We start from the raw sequence: 21,401 nt of genomic DNA, 5'->3' as shown, positions 1-21,401 counted from the left end.
CGGTGAATAGAAGTCGAGCTCGTAATTTCACGTACAGTCACCCCGCATTAGCTCTGTGGTTCAGTCCATCTTCAGGATTCTTGCGTGTTGCTCTGATCACACCGTCTTGACAATGTCCATCTGTCACAACTTTTAGTTTAATCTGTTAAAATTACAATAGTAAAATTCTGTAAGTAGTCCAGAACTATGGCAGGCGCCGTGACTACCCGAGCGCAGCGGAAGGATGATACCAGCTATAAGTTACATTTCCGAATGATAAACGAGCAACAAGTGGAGGATATCTGTATTGATTTCTTCTACAAGCCACACACTATCACACTGCTGACAGTTACTGTGCTCAGCTTGATGTACTTTGCGTTTACCAGGTAAATTATTCTCCTGCCCAGTGCTTGTTTAATATTAGTTGTGTTTATAAGTTAGTTATGAGTTAAATTGCTCCTTTCCCATCTATAAGCTGCCTATAACTGACTGTAATAGTGGTGAGTGTCAAGCAGCATAATCTTCCCTTTGTTAAGCATGTGATACTGTTTTGTGACAGGGATGATGAGCACTCAGACAACAATCTTCCGAGTTGGTCTTGTTGTGGTTGTCTCCTTCTTCCTGGTCATCAGTGTCCTGGCCTTTCCTAATGGTAAGATATGTAACTAAACTTACATTGGCTCCACTGTTCATTGGTATGTGATTCATCACCAGTCTATGTTGTTCTCATGTGTGGTAACTGGGATAATTAATTTTCTTTTGTCAAATTTGCTTCTACTACAAATACTACAAAAATATAAAAAGTCACTTATGTTACCTTCTTCAACAGGACCTTTTACCAGGCCGCACCCTGCCATATGGCGAATAGTGTTTGGTAAGTGTTTGCCTTCACCCTTGACACTCACTATGCATCAAATTCAAAGTACCCTAACTCTTCTGATTAGATCCTGTTTTCATTTGTCTTTAAACTTCCCCGTTCTTTCCTGTTGTGGATAGGTCTGAGTGTCCTTTACTTCCTGTTTCTTGTCTTCCTCATCTTCCTCAACTGGGACCAGGTCAAGACTCTGATGTACTGGCTGGACCCAAATCTGCGCTATGCCACACGGGAAGCTGACATCATGGTGGGGGGGATAATTTTGAGCTTAGAATGAATTAGTTCTCCTCTGAACAGTGAGGGCAAGTTCCTTGCTTCTCTATGGATGTGAAGAAACACAGGTTACAAGCTCTGTACTGAGAGTTTACATGTATACAAATATATGCGTGTGTGTGTATGTGTGTGTATATACACACATACATATATATATATATATATATATATATATGTACACACAAAAACTGATCCCATTCAAAGAGCAAACAGGTCATGCCTACTGTGAATAAAAAAAAAACAGAATTAATTTTGTGGTGCTATCTGAATCAAGCAGATGTAATTAGTATCACAAATTATAGAAATCTCTGAGACAAACTTGACAAACTGATTTTGGGTTATTTAAATAAAATTGGCTTAACTTGACATGATTAGAGAACATCAGGAACAGTTTTAAGATGAGAGAGTTTTCTTTTTTTGGTCAACATTGTGATTTTGTGTTACCCTTGTTTTCTACTCTACAGGAATATGCTGTGAACTGCACAACGATTACGTGGGAGCGCATCCTGAGCCACTTTGACATCTTTGCATTCGGCCACTTTGCAGGCTGGGCCATGAAGGCTCTGCTCATCCGCAGCTACGGCCTCTGTTGGACCATCAGCATCACCTGGGAGCTCACTGAGGTAGCATGGTTTGTGTGTGTGTGTGTGTGTGTGTGTGTGTGTGTGTGTGTGTGTGTGTACATGTGTTCAAGGTGAGAGCAGGCTTGATCTTCCTATGTTAATATTTGTAATGTAAATCATGCACAAATTTAAGTGGAATTCCAGAACCTAAACAGCATTCACCCCTCAGGGTCAAGTCTACAAGGTCATGCAAAAAAAAAAAAAAGTAATTATTTGTAAACTGTAGTGATCCACCTCATAGAAGAGAATAACATTGCTTCAGCTAAGTCTGAGCAGGCAACAGGGACTGACTGTTTGGGAGAAACCCATCATAACAAAACAGTAGTATCAGCAGGAGTCTCTGCACATGTCAAGAGCTGTTTCCTTGACTGCTGCCGATTGTTGACTGGGGGGATTAGATTACAGGATTTACCCTAATACCAGATTTACTCATCACAGAATGGACTGCGTCACAGAGTCCATGGTGAAACAAAGTGCAACCTTTATTCAAATAACACACTAACTAAATTTACATTTTGTAGATTTTATATTTTCCTAGCAGATACTGAGCCCTTTGATTGAAAATATTCTGATGTAACTTCCTGCCACATGAATATAATTTTTAGAATTAATTTTCTCTTATTTTTTGCAGCTGTTTTTCATGCACCTTCTGCCAAACTTTGCGGAGTGCTGGTGGGATCAGGTGATACTGGACATACTCTTATGTAACGGAGGAGGCATCTGGCTGGGTATGACCGTCTGCCGCTTTTTGGAGATGAGGACCTACCATTGGGCCAGTATCAAGTCAGTGCAACAGTTTCTTTTCTGTGTTTTTTTCTAAAATGACATATATGGCATCTTACAGATCGATCATTTTCAAATTCTAAACAGTATTAACAATCTAAAACAGGACTGTGTACTGACTGATTTTGTACTGTTTGAAGTCGTAACTCTGAGTGAAAATAGTATGTTTCATCGGTAGAGATTAAAGTGCAGTGTTAGTCAAAGTCAGGTGAAGCAGCCTATCGCTGAAGGAGATGCTCAGAACTTTCAGAGTGGAGGAGGGAGGTTCCTGTTGGTCTTGTGTGTCCCTTGCAGTGGCTCTGCACCCCAAATCCAATGCTAACGCTATCGCTATTTGTTCAAATCAGACAGTTTATGACACTGGAGCTCTTTAAAGCCCTGTGTCATGATTTGAAGTGAGACTGCATGTGTGTATTTATCTCTGTATACTCAAAGGTGCACATACTGTGTCTGTTCAGGGAAATCCACAGCACCACAGGGAAAATAAAGCGAGCCGTGCTCCAGTTCACCCCAGCCAGTTGGACCTATGTGCGCTGGTTCGACCCAAAGTCATCCTTCCAGAGACTAGCAGGCATCTACCTCTTCATGATCTTATGGCAGGTAGGGTTTGACCTTTGGTTTTAGGGCTGTAAAAGTATTTCCACTATTAATCTTTCTAAAATTCAGCGATTAATCACATATCCTGTAACTTGGTCATCCTGCTATCTCAGTTTGTAAACAAGTTCATTCATGCAGAATCCTAATCCTAATGTCTGTCCTGCATCCCTTATCTTCACAGCTGACAGAGCTGAACACATTCTTCCTCAAGCACATCTTCGTCTTTCAGGCCTCTCACCCGCTCAGCTGGTGTCGTATCCTCCTTATTGGAGTCATCACTGCACCCACAGTACGGTAAGTTCACCCATCACAATGACATCTTTACACAACACTTATGAGCAACAGTAAATGTGATATACTAAATTTAAATGCTACTTGAAGAATGAAGTTAAAATTGCTTATTTTCTTCAACCCTCTCCAGGCAATATTATGCATACCTGACAGACTACTCAGTGTAAACGAGTTGGCACACAATGTTGGGTGTTTGGGTAAGTATCTCTTGTTCTGTCAGTTCATGTTTTTTAATGGTGTAGAAACAAGTTTGGAAGCTGCATGGATGGTAGTTTTTGAAAAGTAGAAATAATTTTTGAGGTTTATCATAATAATCTCAGTTTTTTTCATTGCACTTCCCATGTTTTGGGTAAAATACGCTTTTGTCCCCTTGTCAGTTTAGCAATAAAAGCAGTAGCTTCGTAATCAAACTGAACTGACATTGAACTTTGTCCAGAGTCTGGTAGGTTGCCTTTGATCTATGTACTGTACAACACAGTGAAGGCGCCGTACCCACGCCAGTTGGATATCCCTGTTTTTAAATCAAACAGGGTCACATGTTCAACTTTTCCTGTTTACATTTGAAATGTGTTGATAGGCAAGAGATGTTGTAAATTCAAATATGACAACCAATCAGTGTTCTCATACAGTCGGCAACTGAGCAGTGAATGAAGACGGTTTTCCTACTGGTGGCAACAGTTCAACCAAACTCAGAAAAGTCCTCAGTTAAACTGCTGTTTTACTGGCCACATGATATATTTTTTAAGCCTGCAAGTTTTTCCAGATTTTTACAACTATTTTTGTGTATTTAAAAGATACATGAGAAAAGTGTTAACAATAGATAGGAAAAGAAAAATCAGAGGTACCTGGTACCAAGTTTTTTTTCATTTGGGTTTCATTTGAGAATATGTTTTTTTTTTCTAATTTGCTTTTATTTTTATTCATTTAGTCTTAAATGTTTAGTTTTAGAGAAGCTTTATTTAGATTCAGTTTTCCAACAGTATTTTTTTCTCTAGTCAATTGAAATTCGTAACATTATGTAGTTATCGACCTCATCTCAGACACAAAGCTGCTGATGCCCTTAGTCTGCTCCAGTTTCTATAGCAACGAGACAGGTTCTCTCTGTCTACTTGAAATACTGAACACTGAGACAGCTCTCTTGTCTGAGGTTTACTCCTGCAGTGTAACCTTTAAAACTGAACAAAGTTCCCACTGCAGCGTAGTGAGTGAGTTTTTCTCATGTGTTTAAATGGTCGGGAAACAACAATATAGAGCATGTGCATTTGGAATTAAATGCCACAGGTGTTGCACGACCATCAAGAAGCTCCATTGCAATGAAATGGGATTGCCAAGAGGGGGGGCCATTGTTAAATACAACAGCCTATGTTTAAAAATTTCAGAACAACAAAACCATCTGTCTAATTGTTCTGTTCTATTTCCTCTCAGAGCCATCGCTTTCCTGGAGGCTCTCGCTTGTATGAAATTTGGACATGACTTGTTTTCCAAAACACAAATTCGCTATGTACTCCTGTGGCTACTCTGTCTGGTAAGAAAGGACAAGCGTGTCTGTGTGTGTATGTGAGAGAGAGAGACAAGTGTGTATCAGTGGATATCATGTCAATAATGTCAAACATTACTACTTTACTTCTACCCTCAGTGACCCAAAAAATAAAGATGTCCGTTCAGTGCTGTATTTGATCTTAGTAACAGTTGTGTGTTGTTATGGTGTGTGTCAGAGACCTGTAGCAGGTTGGTGTTAAAGCTGACCATTTGTCTCTCTTCTCTTCTGCTTTAGGCACTCATCACACTTCTGTGTTTATATGGAATGGTGTGGTATGAGCAAAATAAAATGAAGGTAAGTTGTTAGTTGTTGATTTAAAGCTTCTATGCCATTTGAACGTCTGATAGAGGAGATTTTTGAAACTGAAACAGCTAAATGGAAATTGGCCATCATTTATTTTATTATTTCTACCTGTGCTTCTTCAGCTGTGGCATTTCAAAACGTTTTCTTTGAAACTGTGAACCAGAAGAGGTCAGAGAAACAGTATTTAATTTGGTTTGCAGTTACTCATTAGAGTTGAGCATTTTATTAGTGATTGACTCTGAGCTTCCCTCTGTTTACAGAGCATCTCTCTGCAAAGTGAGGACTGTGATGACAGCAGTGTTGTCGACTCGTGTGGCTTCATCCCAGATGGTGTTGCAGGTCAGTCTCATTACAGGCAGACTGGTGACAACTCTTCACTAAACTCCAACTTAGATGTCTAACAATTTTTTGGTTGTTTTCCTCCTCAGGTCAGAGGGAGTCTTTGAGAAGTTTGCAACGTACAAAACGGAGGAGAGCGACAGGGAGGAACAGATTTGCGAATGACCATGGAGGAAAGAGACAATAAACAACACTGACACTGAGTAGTCATATCCTCTGTGTTGGTGAAGATTAGTGATGGAAGACTAAACAAGCCAACAAATTTATATGCTATTCCAACTTATCAAGTTATAATAGCTATGGGAGTCAACGAGCTGAAAGCGCCATAGACCTGCAGACTGATTCTCTATGGAACTGCAATACTAGCAAACCTTTAAGATTGTATGAGAAGGTCAAAATTGATAGATATGAGTAGATAATAATAAGGAATATGCACTGGATTTTGAAAAATAAAGATCAGATTGCCTTGGACTATAAAAACTAGCAATTTTGCACTGTGGGACATGTGCATACAACCAGTCAGGGGTGTGCCATCTTTATAAGTGTGGTCTGGTTTGCAAACCTGTTTGCACCACCACCCTGAGTATATACTGTATGTGCTACAGGTACTTGGATTTGTTTGCACTTAATCTTTAACTCTTTGTTTTTGTTTATTACTGTGCACTGAATTTAATAGCTTTACTAAACTAAAGAGCACAATTATTGTTGTGTATTATGTGTTAACTTTGTGGATTTGATGTCGTTGTGTTTATATAATATTTGCCAAAAGTGACCAAATTTCTATAAATAAGTAAACTACTGGTATATACAGCACAGTCTTATTTTCCTCAATTAAAATAGCATCATTGCAGAAGATTTTTTTGTACTTTAAATGAGAGGAACAACCAACAGTAACTGAACCAACTGTAGCCTTACATTGTTAACCTATTAAGCTTTCATCAGTGTGATCATTGCACTGTTGTGATGTGTGTTATTTTTGCAATTTTTGTGCGTGTTTGTAATTAGGGAGAGAAGTAAGCAGTGTATGTGTATGGTGTGGTGACAGAATACTGTGACATTCAATGCAATAGCACTGTGGTGACATTCAACAGCAGAGGATAATCACTTGTGAAATGATCCTTTTCAAACGCAGTTGTTGTTGTTGTTGCTTTTTAATGATCCAAATTAATACAATGTGAAGTTAATATAACACAGTAAGTGACTGGTTCACATAAGCTGTTACTGAATGCTGCAGTACAGTTTCATTAAGTGTTAACCAATAACTAGTGTTAGTAAGCTCATGTCTGCTGATTAAATTTTTATTTACATTTTTTCAATGAAACCTCCTTAAACAGTAGCCTGCTGCAGTGATTCCAGTATTTTGAGTTTCTACTATTTACTTTGTTTAATATAAAATGTTTTGTGTACCTTCAGATGCACTACTTGTTATTACAGATGTTTGATTTTATATGGGTGGGTTGTTTTTGTACACATAATTAAATGATTACAAATCATAAATGTGTTTTTCATGATGTCCTTGGTCGAAGATATTTTATTGCTCCCCTTGTCCTTGAGATGTCTGCATGAACAGACTGACACACATTAATGTTGTCATCTTGATTTCTGTTTCACAACAACAACAATATAACATAAATAATTTCTGGGGACATGTCCAAGAAACAACTCCCATTGACAAAATAATCAACAACATATTTTAAAACCTTGGCTGTGCGACAATTTTCAGTCGTATGACATTAAATAACCCCATGTTAGAGCCATGCGGTACAAAGTCCTATCAAACCTCTTTGTTATGTTCAGCTACTACATTTCCCATGATGCCGCTGCGCGTGGCCGCTGTGCTGGATGACAGCTATCCGGCGCCGAAACACCGATAGACACTCAGACGAAAGAGCCATGGCGGCCACGGGTGGAGGGAAAATTAGAAGCAGGAGATATCACATCGCCTCTAAACCTTACGCCAAGAGTAAACAGGTAAATCGAGTGAAAGTTTTCGTTTTTAAAGCCCGTGTCGAGGCCTTTACGGTGATCGCATTGTCGCTATCTCTCATCTCTTGTTATTGTTTTGTTGGAGACATTTTACGGCCTGCTGTTAGCGCTCGTGGCCTCCACGCGCTGTTAGCATGTCCGGGAAATGCTAGTGAATTAGCAAGCTGGCTTATAGGTTAGCAAAATCACACGGACTTGACAGGTCAAATCACGGCACAGTGAGTCGTTAAGACTAGTTAACCAGTATTTGTTAAAGTACACGCATAGACATGACACGTCGGAATAACCAGTCTTAGCTCTGTTAGTGAGTTCTTAGCTGCTAGCGAAGTTAGCGGAAAGCAAGGAAGTAGAATTCTACATATTAGCCGGTATAGCTAATGCTAGTTAGCAGGCTAACACTGGCGAGCAACGCATTGTTGTCTTTGGCTCTTAAGTTTGGAGGCTTCACACCGTTGCCGGCAGAAGTGACATGGTCATTTGGGGCCAGTTTACACCTGTCCACAGCTGTGACCGGCTCTCGTGCAGATAATCTTTAAGACTGAGGCGCTCGCGTGTCGGGTAACGTTTTGGGTGTTAGGCTAGCTAATGTTAGCCAAATCTCAGTCACTTGGATTGCGCAGGAAGCATCGGCTGGTTGGGAACCCACATGGTTGCCTCAGTGGATTCATTTGCTGCTTGGACATCAACTAACTAACGTTGGTTTTTAACTTCACTCCATAATGTTAATAGTGGGCATTATGTGACTTGACACATGGCAGACTCATTGACCTATTTTGTCAGTCATCCTGAAGAATATTCTAGTGAACCACAAATCAGATAGTTTGTTTATACCAAAGTCAACTTTCCAATGTGTCTTCTGACCGCACAGGCGGGATCTACTTCAAAATCAAGCTAGCTAGTTTCATTGACTATGGTGTGGATATCGACAGTTATACAATCATCTGATTATTGTGACCAGATAAAGGCAACACTTAGATTCACTTTGTTGCCAGTTTATAACCCCCAGCAGTCAAGATTTGGATTATTTCATTGATCAATTATTATTGTGTGTGGCAGTTATCCATATGTGTGAACTTACACCACTTTGAACTATATTCCAATTTAGGTAGACATATAAAGTTACCATAGTATAGTATGTGCATTTATGCAAACTAAATGTTAGGTTCAGGGTATTGTATTTGTTGAACATGTTTTTAACATCAGTCCTCTATTTGTGTTACACACACTTAAGCATTCACCGTCATTGAGAGACAGTGGGTGAAGAAATACTCTACAGTGTGCAATGCTGCCACCACAAACTACCACCTCTAAAATAACCTTAAAGTTGAACAATATAATTTAGTACAGGCCTGGGGCTGATGTTGTACACTGTTTATTTTAACTAGTTGGACCTAATTAACTGTCAACTGCATGAATATTTGGTTTAGTGTAGTTTTTTGTAGTTAAGCATATGCACAAAGAAAAGACATGTAATTGATCTAATAAATGCTACTAACTTGGCATGTAGTCTCAGTGTCATGGTAAAGTTATTGGCACCATATCCCTCTTCACCAAACCGCAAATCTTTTGATCATTAGATGTTGACCCTATGCTAAATATTTGCTGTGCTCAAGACGATGTTGACAGAGGAGAGGCTGAGCAGAATGTGTTTCCAGCAACAAACAAATGAGAATAACTGCCCAACCTGAAACTGTGATGTTTAGTTTGAATAAATTCAAATATGACTTTAGCAGTGCCTTGGCTGTGCCATAAGGGGGGTCATGGTTACATCTTGGAATGTGCATATATTTGACTGAAAAGCAAATAATGCGTTTTTTGAGGTTCATACACACGTCTGGACTGAAGTCAGCCAAAAACAATGAGTACCCCAGTCTTGTGTACAGTTTTCATTGAAAGATGGGTTGAGCTTTTCTGCAGTAGCTTGGTTTACACAAGACTATTGGTTAAAAAGCAGAAGAAGCATGATAAGACATGCAGTGTTTGCACCATCACAGTCTTGATTCATCTCACATCCTCTGTAATTGCTTGCAAGTCATAACAATGGGAGTTTTTCCCTCATCAGCACTTACTGTACCTCTTCACGTGATATAAAGTAGACAATAAAACTGTCTAAAAGATCTAAATACGTGAAAGTGTGCATGCTCATCACATTTACTCATGTGACTTTTTTAGCTTAAAAAGCTAGATGCACTGATCTGCACATTTACAGCTGTATTCAAAGTTAGACATGAGAGGTTCCTCAGAGAGTGGAGTCAGTTGACTACAGGTCGCTTAATCACATGGCCGCGTCCACAGCAGAAATGGAGCACCCTTAAAATCCCTATAAAAATAGTGTATGTAGTGCTAAGTAAACTAGCACTGGGGTGTTATTACACTCTTGACTAGTCAAAGTTGTGTGTATTTGCACATAGGTTAAAGTGCAGGGTGGTCCACAGGTGTATTTCAAAGATAAGCAGGAAGTAAGAGGCACATATGGCTCTTATCAGGATTTGAAAGCTGCCAGGGGTTACACAGCATGTACATGAAGAGATGTGCTGGCTAACTAGCTCCTTTGCTCAACTTTTACCTTCTCCATCTGGCATCTTGTCACATAAGATGTGGAACAGCATTACCTTATCTGATGACTTCCAAATACAGCCACAGTACCAATATAATAGCTAATGAAATTATATCATAAATTAAACTGATGTGTTGTTTTGTTCACTGCTCTCTAACATATCCTTCCTTTTAATTGGTTGTTGCATTTATGTTATAGATATTATTTATGCCCCCCTCCATACTGCAACTCAAACTGCTCTATCCAAGAGGGTTATTCAGAATGTACCAACATTAATTGCTCATTTATTCAACCACAGGAGCAAGTTTTGATCAAGGCATGAAGTTCAACAGCATTTTGAACAGAATATACTTCCCAGCTGACTTCAAGGAATGCAAACCCCTCGGAGATGGTGGATGTATTCCAGTTAGCCAGTTAAGACCTTTCTCAGTTAAGAATGTGCCCCAAATGTAGAAGCCAGTTTTTCACTTAAATGCTACAGCTCATAGATTCTACAGAAGAGAGCTTTCTAGATATTTAAATCCTGGAAATGCCAGGACGTTCCGTGCTCGGTGTAGGAGTCAAGACTCATTCTTATCGATTCATCCAGTATTAGACCTCAGTACAGTGCAGACCAGCGTCACTTCTCGCCGGTCGCTGCTTCATGGAAGCATACACAGTGCCTGACCCAGTTTCTCTCTTACTGAGCTTGTGTTTTGCTTTACACTGGGGAGGACGAATGGCTGCTCACTGCAAGTGGGGCTGCGCAGCTGATTCAAATATTAAAATGCAGCGTTGATTGCTCATATTTAGCAAATCACAAGAGTCCAGCAACTGTTTTATATGATTCTCAGAAAGGCCTCAAAAACAAATTATGTGGAATTGAGCACCATAAATACACTCATCAGCTTCTTATTTGTTTTCCTGGTGTTAGTAGTTGAAAAATAAGAGCCAAGCATTTTTACCCACAAGTTTTGTTTTGCTGAATTTTATCCAATGCCGATCACCAAGGAATTCTAATGATGGGGCTAGAAATAACGTCCTAAGTTTGCGGTTCTTTGTTTTGTCTATGTGCTTTCATCTCTGCCTCTCACTCATTTCATTTCCCCTATTCATGGCTTCCTCTCCCTTTCGCATGTTTTTATCAGCAGCAGTCAGGCCTCATCAGTCGAGTGACAGACACAGTAAAGAGCATCGTTCCTTCCTGGCTGCAGAAATACTTCAAGAATGGAGATGTTCCTGAAGGAGGGGGGGCTGTACAAGGGACAGACCAGAACTGCCAGCCTTCCCTTCCTCCGCCGCCTCCTAACGGCAGTGAAGAAGGACCTCCTCCACTTGATGGACGTGACTCCCCGGAGCCTAGCACCAGTAACACAGGTGAGGGATTCTTTCAGTAGTTTATCAAGGGAGTATAAAATCCCTTGCATGAGAAATGCTGTACTCATCTGAACCTTTGCTGTCTTTGTCAGAGCCCTCAACCAGTCGGGCATCCCTGAACTTTCAGGAGTATGTGCTTTCTCGACCTCCTCTGAGTCGCTCCCACCTTCATTTCCCCCCGCTGGATGCTTCCTCCCCGACCCTGGGGGCTTCCAGCAGCCTCTTCTCTCAGCCTTCCACCTCCTCAGCCCCCGGACCCTTCTCCACAGGCTTCTCCTTGGTCAAAGAAATCAAGGACAACCTCTCACAGCACGAAGATGATAACATCTCCACCACGAGTGGGTTCTCCTCCCGCGCCTCTGACAAAGGTAAGTGTTAGCATAAAAGATGTCCCTCCACCCACTGATTAGCATCCCTTCATACAGAGGGGAAATCACCTGCTGAGGTGATTGATTGGAATGAAAACCTGAAGCCCATTGACTCTTCTTGGAACACAGTTACCTACATTTCTGCAAACACTTCTTGTGATGATCTGATTTGAGCAGGATTTCTTTGCATAGTCTGAGACTGAATAGCAGCACATGAACCGCAAGTTACATCACAGAACCAAAAGAAGTTGCTGATTTTAGCTTTAAGGAATAATTGAGAAATCAGAGGCTAGTGTCAGTGACTTTATTTCTCTATATTTTAGACTCAGACCTAATATATATAATATAGAGCCTAAGCTCAATTTTTAGGAAATGGTATGATACGAATCACCTCTTTTTCAGATGTCCCCACTTCCAAAACAGCTTCACTTCCCCAGCTTTGGTCTCCAGAGATGGACAGAACAAACTCTGGACCTCAGCCTTCCCAGTCCAGTCTGAAAAAGCCTGCTTTCAACCTGTCCGTCTTTGGAACATCCTCTAATGTGAGTATCTGGGTGTCTGTCCATCAGTATAGTGAGTTTGTCAGCATTTATCATAGTAAAAGGGGAAAAAAGAAGGCCGAAAGAACAGATGTGTGCCACAAGGCTCTGTGTTTTGGTGTCTCAGGGTGTGATCTAGGCTGCCATTAGAGCAGTGACCCACTTCGATATAAAATGTCCCTCTGGAATTTGGTCAGTGCATCCAACTCTTCAAAGTTACACGCACCACAAAATTGCACAAATTCTGCACTGACTGTTGCTTTGTAGGTGTAGATAAATGTTGGAACCTCAAGCTTTCAAATGTAGTCATTAATGATTTACAGTCATTTTATCTGGCAAATCAATGTTGCTGTTCCTCTGCTCACAGCCAGACAGTGTCTTGTTTTGTTGCATTCAGTGTCTCTCTCACGTCATCAACATGCTGTACATCTACTTTCACATGCATGGCAGCATGCCAGCCACCACAACATATAAGAACTAGTTTGTAGTGGTGTGGCAGTCTGACTCAGATTTTAACAAGGAAAGAATAAAGTGGTGTTAAAGATATAAAAACAAATTCACAGTGACACCTTGTACAAGTCTTAGCTTGTTGCTCCACATGTTTGTGACAATACTCGGACATCACAGACAGTATCTTTCACATTAAACCATATGGGATGGTGATATAATTACATCTGAGAAAAATGTCTGACTTGATCGGCAGAAGCAAACAGTTGAAGCTGAAATACTAATGGATGTGACCGAATATTGGAAAGATTGCAGGACGTATTTTACTTTACTAACCACTTTCCCTTGTTTCATGTATCACAAAACCATAATTTCAAATTATTTGATGAGTTCGTGTTTGAGAGTGCCATTTATTAGTAATACAACAAAGTAATTTCTCTTAAACCCAATATTGAAAACCTTTCTCTTCCAGTCAACATTAAACAGCACAGCGCTGAATTCCAGTCAGCTTGGAGATTCACCCTTCTACCCTGGGAAGACCACGTACGGTGGGGCAGCTGCAGTCAGGAACGCTCGCACACGTCCAGGAACACCGTATCAGGTGAGGACCATTTAGACCAGACACTAAGACTCAAGAATTCAAGAATCAAGTAATGCTAAAATTTTAAAATCATGAGTACACTTTAGTTATGGTTACTCCATGTACATTCAGTGTTTTGGATGTTAAAGTTCATCAGCCCTTAGTTGGTCAGCCGTTTATTTCTGACATCATAAGATTAATGTGACTGAGGTGTGAATATTAGTCATTTAATTGGAGACTAAATTAGCTCCTCTGATCTGTAGGCCCCAGTGAGGAGACAGATCAAGGCCAAGCCTGCTGGCGCTCAGCCCTGTGGGGTGACCAGTGCCACAGCCAGACGCATCCTACAGTCTTTGGAGCGCATGTCGAGCCCTCTGGCTGTGAGTATACACACAAACACAATCTCAGCAGTTCAAACTTGATTTCAACTCAAAGTGTATCAGTGGTATATAGACTTGATATGCTGTTAATGACCATGCTTATGTAAATTTGTGTCATAATATCGTAGCCTTTTCCTGTGAAATTATATATTTGTCTAAAATAGCTCGTTCTTCCTTGTCTACAGGATGCTAAGAGAATCCCAGCAGCAGCCTCATCCCCCCTGTCACCAGTAAGTGATTTTAATGTACTCAATGTTACAAGTTTTTTTAAATAAAACCACCTGAACACATTTGATAAATTTTTGTCCAATATAAACAGCCTGTTTTTTCTTTGCAGTCAATGGATGGCACAAATCTAGATGTTTCACATTTCCAGTCGAAAAAGAAACGGGTAAGTGCACTTTTTTTTCTCTTGTTACCGTACTCCTTCATGTCTGGTCCATCAAAAATTGCATTTGTGAGGAGCTTCTGATTCTATAATAACCTAATGCCATATGTCCCTGTATGACTTGTGTGTGTGTGTACACTAGCAAACAAACTTCACTTCTGTCTTCTAGAGTGTTTGTACAAGGCTCACAAGGCTCAGCGGAGTGAACGAAACAGGGATGTCATTGTACAAACTCAGCAGCACTTGTTGTGGTTTGTCTTCCTGTCATTTCCTGTCCCACTGCCTGTTGGCCTCCTTTACAATAGTTAACAGGATTCTCTGCGGCTGGGACACAGCTGTTCACTACTGTGCGTGCGCGTGTGCACGTGTTTTCCTTGCATGTACATGCAAGTGCTTGTGAGCAAAAGTGTGCTAGACTTCATGTTGTATTCGGGTCATGAAAGTGTGTGTATGAGCAGTGTGTTAAGTGCAGTCCATTGTTAAACTGTGCCAGCTCTTGTCCTCAGTAATAACTGTCAGGCATTCCCATCTGCGACAGCTGCTTTGTAAAGGCCAACAATGGTGTATTGACCCACGCAGGTCCAAGATAAGAAAGTCCACAGTAAACGGGTCGTTTCTAACTTTACTTTGGTGTACCCTAAAATATAACTTGTCTAATACTAGGTTTTCGAGACCCATAGTGATACTGATATTTGAGAGTTGAAAGGAATAGCCTATACAAATGCAGTGTTGTGTTTTGATGATTTGAGAGGAAACTCCTCTGGCCATGTTTGTTGTGTTGAAGCTCTAACTAAATACCTAAATCCAATGTCATGACTCACGTGTCATGTGTTTTAATAGTATTTGTACACTCATTAAGTTTTGTATCATTGAGTCAAAAGCTATATGAGACACATTTAGACAAAGCAGCACCTTTATTCATTATGAATCTTATATTTGAATGCCCTGTCTTTAATTCAGATGGATTCCACCCTCCCACCGGTGCAGAAGCTGGTGGTTCCTGCTGCAGCCTCAGTGTCAGGAAACCGCTCTGTGTCCTTCAGGCCTACTTTGACCCCCGGAGGAGTGAGCCGAACTCTGGACAGGACCCCAAGAGAGACGGTGAGAAACACAATGCTGCATTATTTTGCAACACAACATTGTTCCTCTGTGTCTAATACACACTCCAATACTAATTATGTTTGTTTCTTATTCCCACAGCCCACAAGACAATCACCGCAACTACCTAAAGCAACCCCAGGTCCATCTCAAAGGTACTGATGCAAGACTGATAGGAATGTTCTGATTGGTCTGAGACCAATATATTGAAATCCATTACAGATGTTACCATCTGTTGGAATAACTATTAAATTTTTTCATAGAATTATGTGGTTCACAGTGTTGTGTTATTGCTGATTGGTTCCCATGGAAACAAGATACGTTTCCTAGCATTTCTGTAGTGATAAGAGGTTTGAGAATATCACAAGAGAAACTGGCAAAATAATATAAAACAGTTTAGTCTGAGTAACAAGCAAGACAATCACAACATCCCTGGTAATTTTTTGTGAATAGCCTGACTTCTCTGTGTATGACTTTTAGTTTGTTTTACTTACTACACCTTTTGCCCTTCTTCCAGCACAATGGGTTCCAGTGGCCCAGTCTATCCTCTGTCCAGCACGCCTGCAGCCAGCGGCGTCAGCTCTGGAGGAGGTAAGATGAAGAGAGAGAGGACCAGTGCACGACCCTCATCTAAACGCCCTGAAGAGGATGAGGTGAGAAGAGAGTTTGGATCAGGAAACTACAGGCTTCTATTTCCAAGACTAATGATGCATTCCTAACACAACATTATGTATTATTTACAGCGTGTCTTAAATCTAGGTTATACCTTTCCAGTGCAAACAGTTCCTTTCACCACCAGTCTGAAAGATGCACTAAAGTGATGTTCATGCCTGTGTCTGTTTTCAGGTGGCTGAGGTCCCCGAACTTCCAACTATTTCACTTCCCATCAGCACCTCTGCCTTGCCCACTTTCAGCTTCTCCACCCCTCTTCCACCTCTCACCACCTCCACCATCATCAGCTCCACCTCCAACGCCACAGCCATTACTCCTGCCAAGGAAACATTCACAAATAAGGTTTGTCTTAAAACTGTCTCATCCCACTACAGTGTTACTACGGGTCTAATGTGCCCCTGACAACATTTTACTAATTTTCATGTTTATTTTCAGGAGCCTCCAACAGCCACGACACCACCCTGTGTACCTTTTACATTTTCCTCCCCTATTGTCAAAGCAACTGCTGCTAGCCCACCTTCCTTTTCCCCTTCAGTAAGTATCATCATCACTGAGTCCTTATATTTCAATCACTTGGAACAGTAACACTGATAATAAGTGCTATTTGCTTTTCCTCTTTGTAGGCTGGATTTACTTTTAGTGCACCCGTAGCAAAGTTAGGTCCCTCCATGTCAAACGGGAAGCTGTCGGCTCCCATAGCAGCAGCAGGTAACGTTTTCTTAAACTCTGCCTCATCCTGATTTCTTCCCTTAACTAAGAAAATTTGAGTTCAGTTTTGACCTTTGTGTTTTCATGTTTTCTACAGTGAAGCCAGCAGCTAACAAAAGCACAGAAGATTATGAGGGACCCTTTAAACCAGCCAAGGTCCTGAAGCAGGGCAGCGTGCTGGATCTTCTCAAAGCACCAGGTTGGAATCACTGACACATTAACTACAATCTTTGAATGTTTTTTGGAGGCTTGTATATTTTTACAAGACTCAATCATGAAAGTTCACTGTGTTCATTCCTCTCCTGTTCCCTTTAGGCTTTGGCTCTCCTGTTGCTCGGACTTCCCCAGGTCCAGACAGCGCTCCCCAGCCGAACTCCACACAATCCACCGCCCCCTCCTCCACCTCCACAACCACCTCCTCCCTCTCTTCTTCAACAGGCTTTGGTGATTTGTTCAAAGCCCCGCTAAACGGCTGGAGCTGTGACGTGTGCTTGGTGCAGAACAAGCCATCGGATGCAAAGTGTGTTTGTTGTGCGGCCCCACAGCCCAACTCCTCCTCATCTAAATCTATGGACAGTAAGCCTTCACCCACAACTTCAGTTGGGCTGGAGAGCAGCAGCAGCTCGAGCGCCGCCACCTCCTCCACCACTACGACCACCACAGGTTTTGGCGCAATGTTTTCCAAACCTGCAGGAACCTGGGACTGTGACACATGTCTTGTTATAAACAAACCCGATGCAGTAAAGTGTGTGGCCTGCGAAACAGCCAAACCCGGAACGGGGCTTAAACCGTCACTGACTCTTCCCTCTGCCTTCTCAGCTGTTAAGACTGCTCCCACCCCCACAGCCCCCGTTTCCACAGGGTTCGTCGGATTTGGAGACAAGTTCAAAAAACCTGATGGGGCATGGGAATGTGATACATGTTTGGTACAGAACAAGGCAGAGGACACTAAGTGTGTAGCCTGCATGAGCGCTAAACCAGGTAATAAGAGCACGACCACGGTAATGTTGCTATTTGAATGCAGAGTCTTGGGTTTTGGTTTTCATGAGAGTAGAATTCCTCTGACTGTGTCACAGACAAAAAAGGTGTTTTTAAGCATCTCTTTATCCTCATCAATGCTACAGGTGCTTCAGCAGGAACATCAGCAGGAGCTTCAGCAGGATCATCATCTGCAACCAGCACTGTTTCGGTGTTTGGGTTGGGAGATAAATTCAAGAAGCCAGAGGGTTCCTGGGAGTGTGATGTCTGTCTCGTACAGAATAAGGCTGCAGATGTACAGTGTGTTGCTTGTCAGGCAGCCAAACCTGGAGCTAATGTGGAGCCCAAAGGTAAAAGAGCAACCTATTTTCAGTTTTTTTGCAAGAACGTGTTGGTAAATGACTTCAGAAGCCAAATGTCAGTCATATTCTCAGTCAGTCATAAAATTCTGGTTTCTGTGTATTTGGGACGACATAAGAATGATGCATAATGGCATGTTGCTGAATCTTTTGGCCTCATATGAACCTGTCAAAATATTGGGTTTTGTGATACTCATGACTTGAAATGTTGCCTGAACCTGATGTATTCTTTTCACCTTTTTGAATTTTTGTTTTCCTTTGCTTTTCTTCAGCTTTTGGTTCATCAGCTGGTGGGACTTCAGGCTCCTCTACGTTTGGGTCTTCTACCTCTACTTCTGGAGGTTTCAAGTTTGGCACATCAGACAGTACCTCGGGGTCTGGATCTGGAGGTTTTAAGTTTGGGGGCTCATTTTCAGAATCCTCCTCTACTACTACTACTTCTTCATCAGGTGGGTTCAAATTTGGAATCCCGTTTGGAAGCTCCTCATCAGAAACCACTTCTAAAGACACTACTGCCTCATCAGGGTTCAAATTTGGCAGCTCATCTGAGGGCTTTAAATTTGGGGCTGCCTCTAGTGATGACAAAAAGTCAGAACAACCTGCCTCTGGTTCTGGGTTTAAGTTCAGAGCCAGTGGTGGGATAGTGTTTGGAACTGGATCATCTAGCACAGACAGCAACTCCTCTAAGGGCGGCTTCACCTTTGGACTGTCAAAACCTGAGGAGAAAACATCAGACACCACCACCTCATCGTCTGTTAGTTTCACTCCTCCTGTTTCCTCTCAAGAAAAGAGCGACGGCGCGGCATACATCAACCGACACCACATCAACAAACGCAAATGCGACCACCACCACTACCACCACTGCCGGGTCTGTGTTCGGGAGACTGGGAGAGCCAAGTCTGGCGACCACCACACCACAGGGGGGCTCTGCGTTTGGATCCTTACAGACAGACAAAGAGCCAGCTGCTCCCACGTTTACCTTTGGGAAGCCAGAGGAAAAGAAGGAAAGCGGGACCTCCTCCGCTGCGTCTACCTTCCTCTTTGGTGCTGCTAGCAAAGATGCAGATGCAACATCGGCGCCGGCCGCTTCAGGCGGCTTTTCTTTCAGCAAGCCCAGCGCTCCAACTGAACAACCTCCACCACCTGCGTTTACCTTTGGAAAGCCAGCAGACAAGAGTGAAACATCTACTGCAGAGGCCCCAAAGCCCTCCTTCACCTTTGGGCAAAGTGCTACAGGTATTTAACTTGTGACTATTACACTTTCAGTAAACCTTTGATATGTAATGACCTCCATGGTTTATTTGAGAGGTTGTTCTGTTTGGCAAATTGTTAAAGGAATGATTCTACATGAGGGAAAGGTTTGCGTTTATGATCCACAAGCAACACTTTCTTCTTTCCAACAGATCCTGCTGCTGCCGCTGCTCCAAAACCAGCATTTTCCTTTATGACTAGCAAACCCGCCAGCACCACCAACCCCATCACCTCGTCATCCTCCACCCCAACCCAGAGTCTGTTCGGTGGCAGCAGCAACAACAGCAGCAGCTCCACCCAGGCCCCAGCTCCCTCCACAGCTCCCAGCACTTTCATGTTCGGTCAGCCTGCTGCGGCCTCCAGCGATGCTTCTCCAGCTAAAGCCTTTGTCTTCGGCCAGAGCCAGGACAGCCAGCCGCCCGCTCCGTCAACTGCTCCTCTGAACTCTGTTCCCACCCCAGCTCCCTCACAACCCTTCATCTTTGGTGCTTCTGCCAACGCTGCTCCAACTGCTGCTGCTCCATCCTTCAGTTTTGGAGCAGCAGCACCCTCTGCTGCTTCAACTTCAGGTCTGTATCTTCTTCAACTATAAAACATTTACATTTGTTATAATCAAATCTCGCTTTTATCTCATTATCCGTATATGTATTTATGTATTTTTCATCCTCTTTCTTTATCACTGACAGCTCCATCTGCAGCTCCCTCTCCATTTGTGTTCAGCTCGGCCCCCACTGGTGGGTTCGGGGCCAACCAGGCTCCTTCTTTTGGCTCGTCCTTTGGATCCCCTTTCACAGCCACACCCTCCCAGAACCCAACTTTTGGGGCCAAACCCAACGCCGCCCCTGTCTTTGGACAGCAGGCCAACTCCACACCTGTATTCGGAGCAGCTGCTAATTCTGCACCAGGTGAGTCGCTTCAGGTTGTGCGTAGTGTGACATACCAGTGATCCTCACGATATGAAGTTATGATTATCTTGTGTAGGGGAACTCGTATTTGCCTTTAAACATGTAAATGTGTATTTCTCAGGTGGAGGCTTTCAGTTTGGAGGAGCCAGTGCATTCGGATCCACAAACAACACCTCGGGTGTGTTTACTTTTGGAGTGGGTTCAGCGGCTTCTCCCACCCCCGCTGCCAACCCTCCCATCGCACCCCAGACAGGAGCACCTGGAGGTGGATTCAGCTTCTCACAACCCCCAACATTCAATATTGGGTATGTTGCACCTTCTGGGTATGTTTTGAAGAACATGTGCATCCTCTGGCCCAGTTTAGGGGAGGACACAGTGTACCATTCATTTAGAATAGATAGTAAATATTTTAATAAATCAGCTGTTGAATCAATCACAGACTGCACTGTTTTCACTAGATGCTTTATATTGCTCTTAATAGTTATATTAGAAGCCGTCCTTTTATTACCAAGAGACAAAGATGGACTACTTTAGAATTAGACACGACTAGACAAGAAATATTTTTACTCCACCAACTCAGTGTAGCTGACGTCTTTGTGTGAAGCCTTGAATGGTAGAGGAGAATGTAGTTTTGTCGACAGGCTGCATTTTTGTTTGTGACTTGATCTTGTAGCCGTAGCGCTGTGCATTATGTGTGATGCTAAATTATTAAAAAGGGTTCCATACATTTCAGGTACAACAGTGGCTCCTCAACATTTTTGATAATACTTTGGTATCTGAGAAACAATAATATTGCTTATTAACTTATGTTTTGTTGCGGTTCTGATAATGACAAGATGTCATTTGCTCTTCCAGGGCAGCTAAATCCTCCATGGCCTCTCCTGCTGGACAACAAACCATTGCTGGACGCAAGATCAAGACAGCAGTGCGGCGCAGAAAGTAGAGCCCTGTGGACTCGACTAGAAAGCAGACATGACTTTGACTTGACTTATACCCCTCCCTTCCCCCACTGCTGAAGGCTGACTAAAGTTGGGGAAGGTCTCAACTGGACAAACACTGAAATGACTTGGCATGTGAAGAAGGGCCGAGGCTCGGGGCTGGGCTAGGGCTATGGCTAGGGTGGGGCGGGCGGGGGGGAGGAGGGGGCAGCCCCGCTTTTGTGCTCGGGCTGGACTGGAATGGGTGGGTGGGTGGGTTTTAGCTGTAGGCTGGGGCTGATTATTCAGA

General features: G+C 42.4%; 2 protein-coding genes across 2 annotated transcripts in view; both read left to right on the top strand.

Moving 5' to 3' along the window:
- The first annotated feature begins 41 nt into the window (after positions 1-41).
- ptdss1b (phosphatidylserine synthase 1b) lies at positions 42-7,099 on the top strand. Its single transcript, XM_051066850.1, is given in 15 exon segments — positions 42-365; positions 539-566; positions 568-631; positions 809-853; positions 976-1,100; positions 1,591-1,749; positions 2,381-2,532; positions 2,991-3,132; positions 3,311-3,423; positions 3,551-3,575; positions 3,577-3,617; positions 4,846-4,945; positions 5,195-5,254; positions 5,524-5,602; positions 5,692-7,099. Coding segments are annotated over 15 exon segments (1,410 nt in total). The 5' UTR covers positions 42-186; the 3' UTR covers positions 5,790-7,099.
- Positions 7,100-7,451: 352 nt separating this feature from the next.
- The window catches only part of nup153 (nucleoporin 153), a 15,406-nt gene continuing 1,456 nt past the window's right edge, over positions 7,452-21,401 (top strand). The window contains 23 exon segments of the mRNA XM_051066837.1: positions 7,452-7,573; positions 11,276-11,501; positions 11,594-11,869; positions 12,272-12,411; positions 13,328-13,456; positions 13,699-13,815; positions 14,001-14,045; positions 14,153-14,206; positions 15,164-15,304; positions 15,404-15,456; positions 15,819-15,954; positions 16,148-16,315; positions 16,409-16,507; positions 16,597-16,681; positions 16,779-16,880; positions 16,997-17,662; positions 17,806-18,009; positions 18,291-18,823; positions 18,825-19,254; positions 19,422-19,838; positions 19,956-20,174; positions 20,296-20,479; positions 21,030-21,401. The exon segment at positions 21,030-21,401 is cut by the window's right edge and continues 1,456 nt beyond it. Of these exon segments, the coding sequence (XP_050922794.1) occupies positions 7,496-7,573; positions 11,276-11,501; positions 11,594-11,869; positions 12,272-12,411; positions 13,328-13,456; positions 13,699-13,815; positions 14,001-14,045; positions 14,153-14,206; positions 15,164-15,304; positions 15,404-15,456; positions 15,819-15,954; positions 16,148-16,315; positions 16,409-16,507; positions 16,597-16,681; positions 16,779-16,880; positions 16,997-17,662; positions 17,806-18,009; positions 18,291-18,823; positions 18,825-19,254; positions 19,422-19,838; positions 19,956-20,174; positions 20,296-20,479; positions 21,030-21,117 (4,590 nt within the window). The 5' untranslated portion in view covers positions 7,452-7,495 and the 3' untranslated portion in view covers positions 21,118-21,401.

This window comes from Lates calcarifer, linkage group LG3, assembly GCF_001640805.2.
Source record: "Lates calcarifer isolate ASB-BC8 linkage group LG3, TLL_Latcal_v3, whole genome shotgun sequence".
NCBI lineage: Eukaryota > Metazoa > Chordata > Actinopteri > Centropomidae > Lates > Lates calcarifer.
Note: the sequence above shows the minus strand (reverse complement) of the source record. Positions and strands in the feature narration are given on the sequence as shown.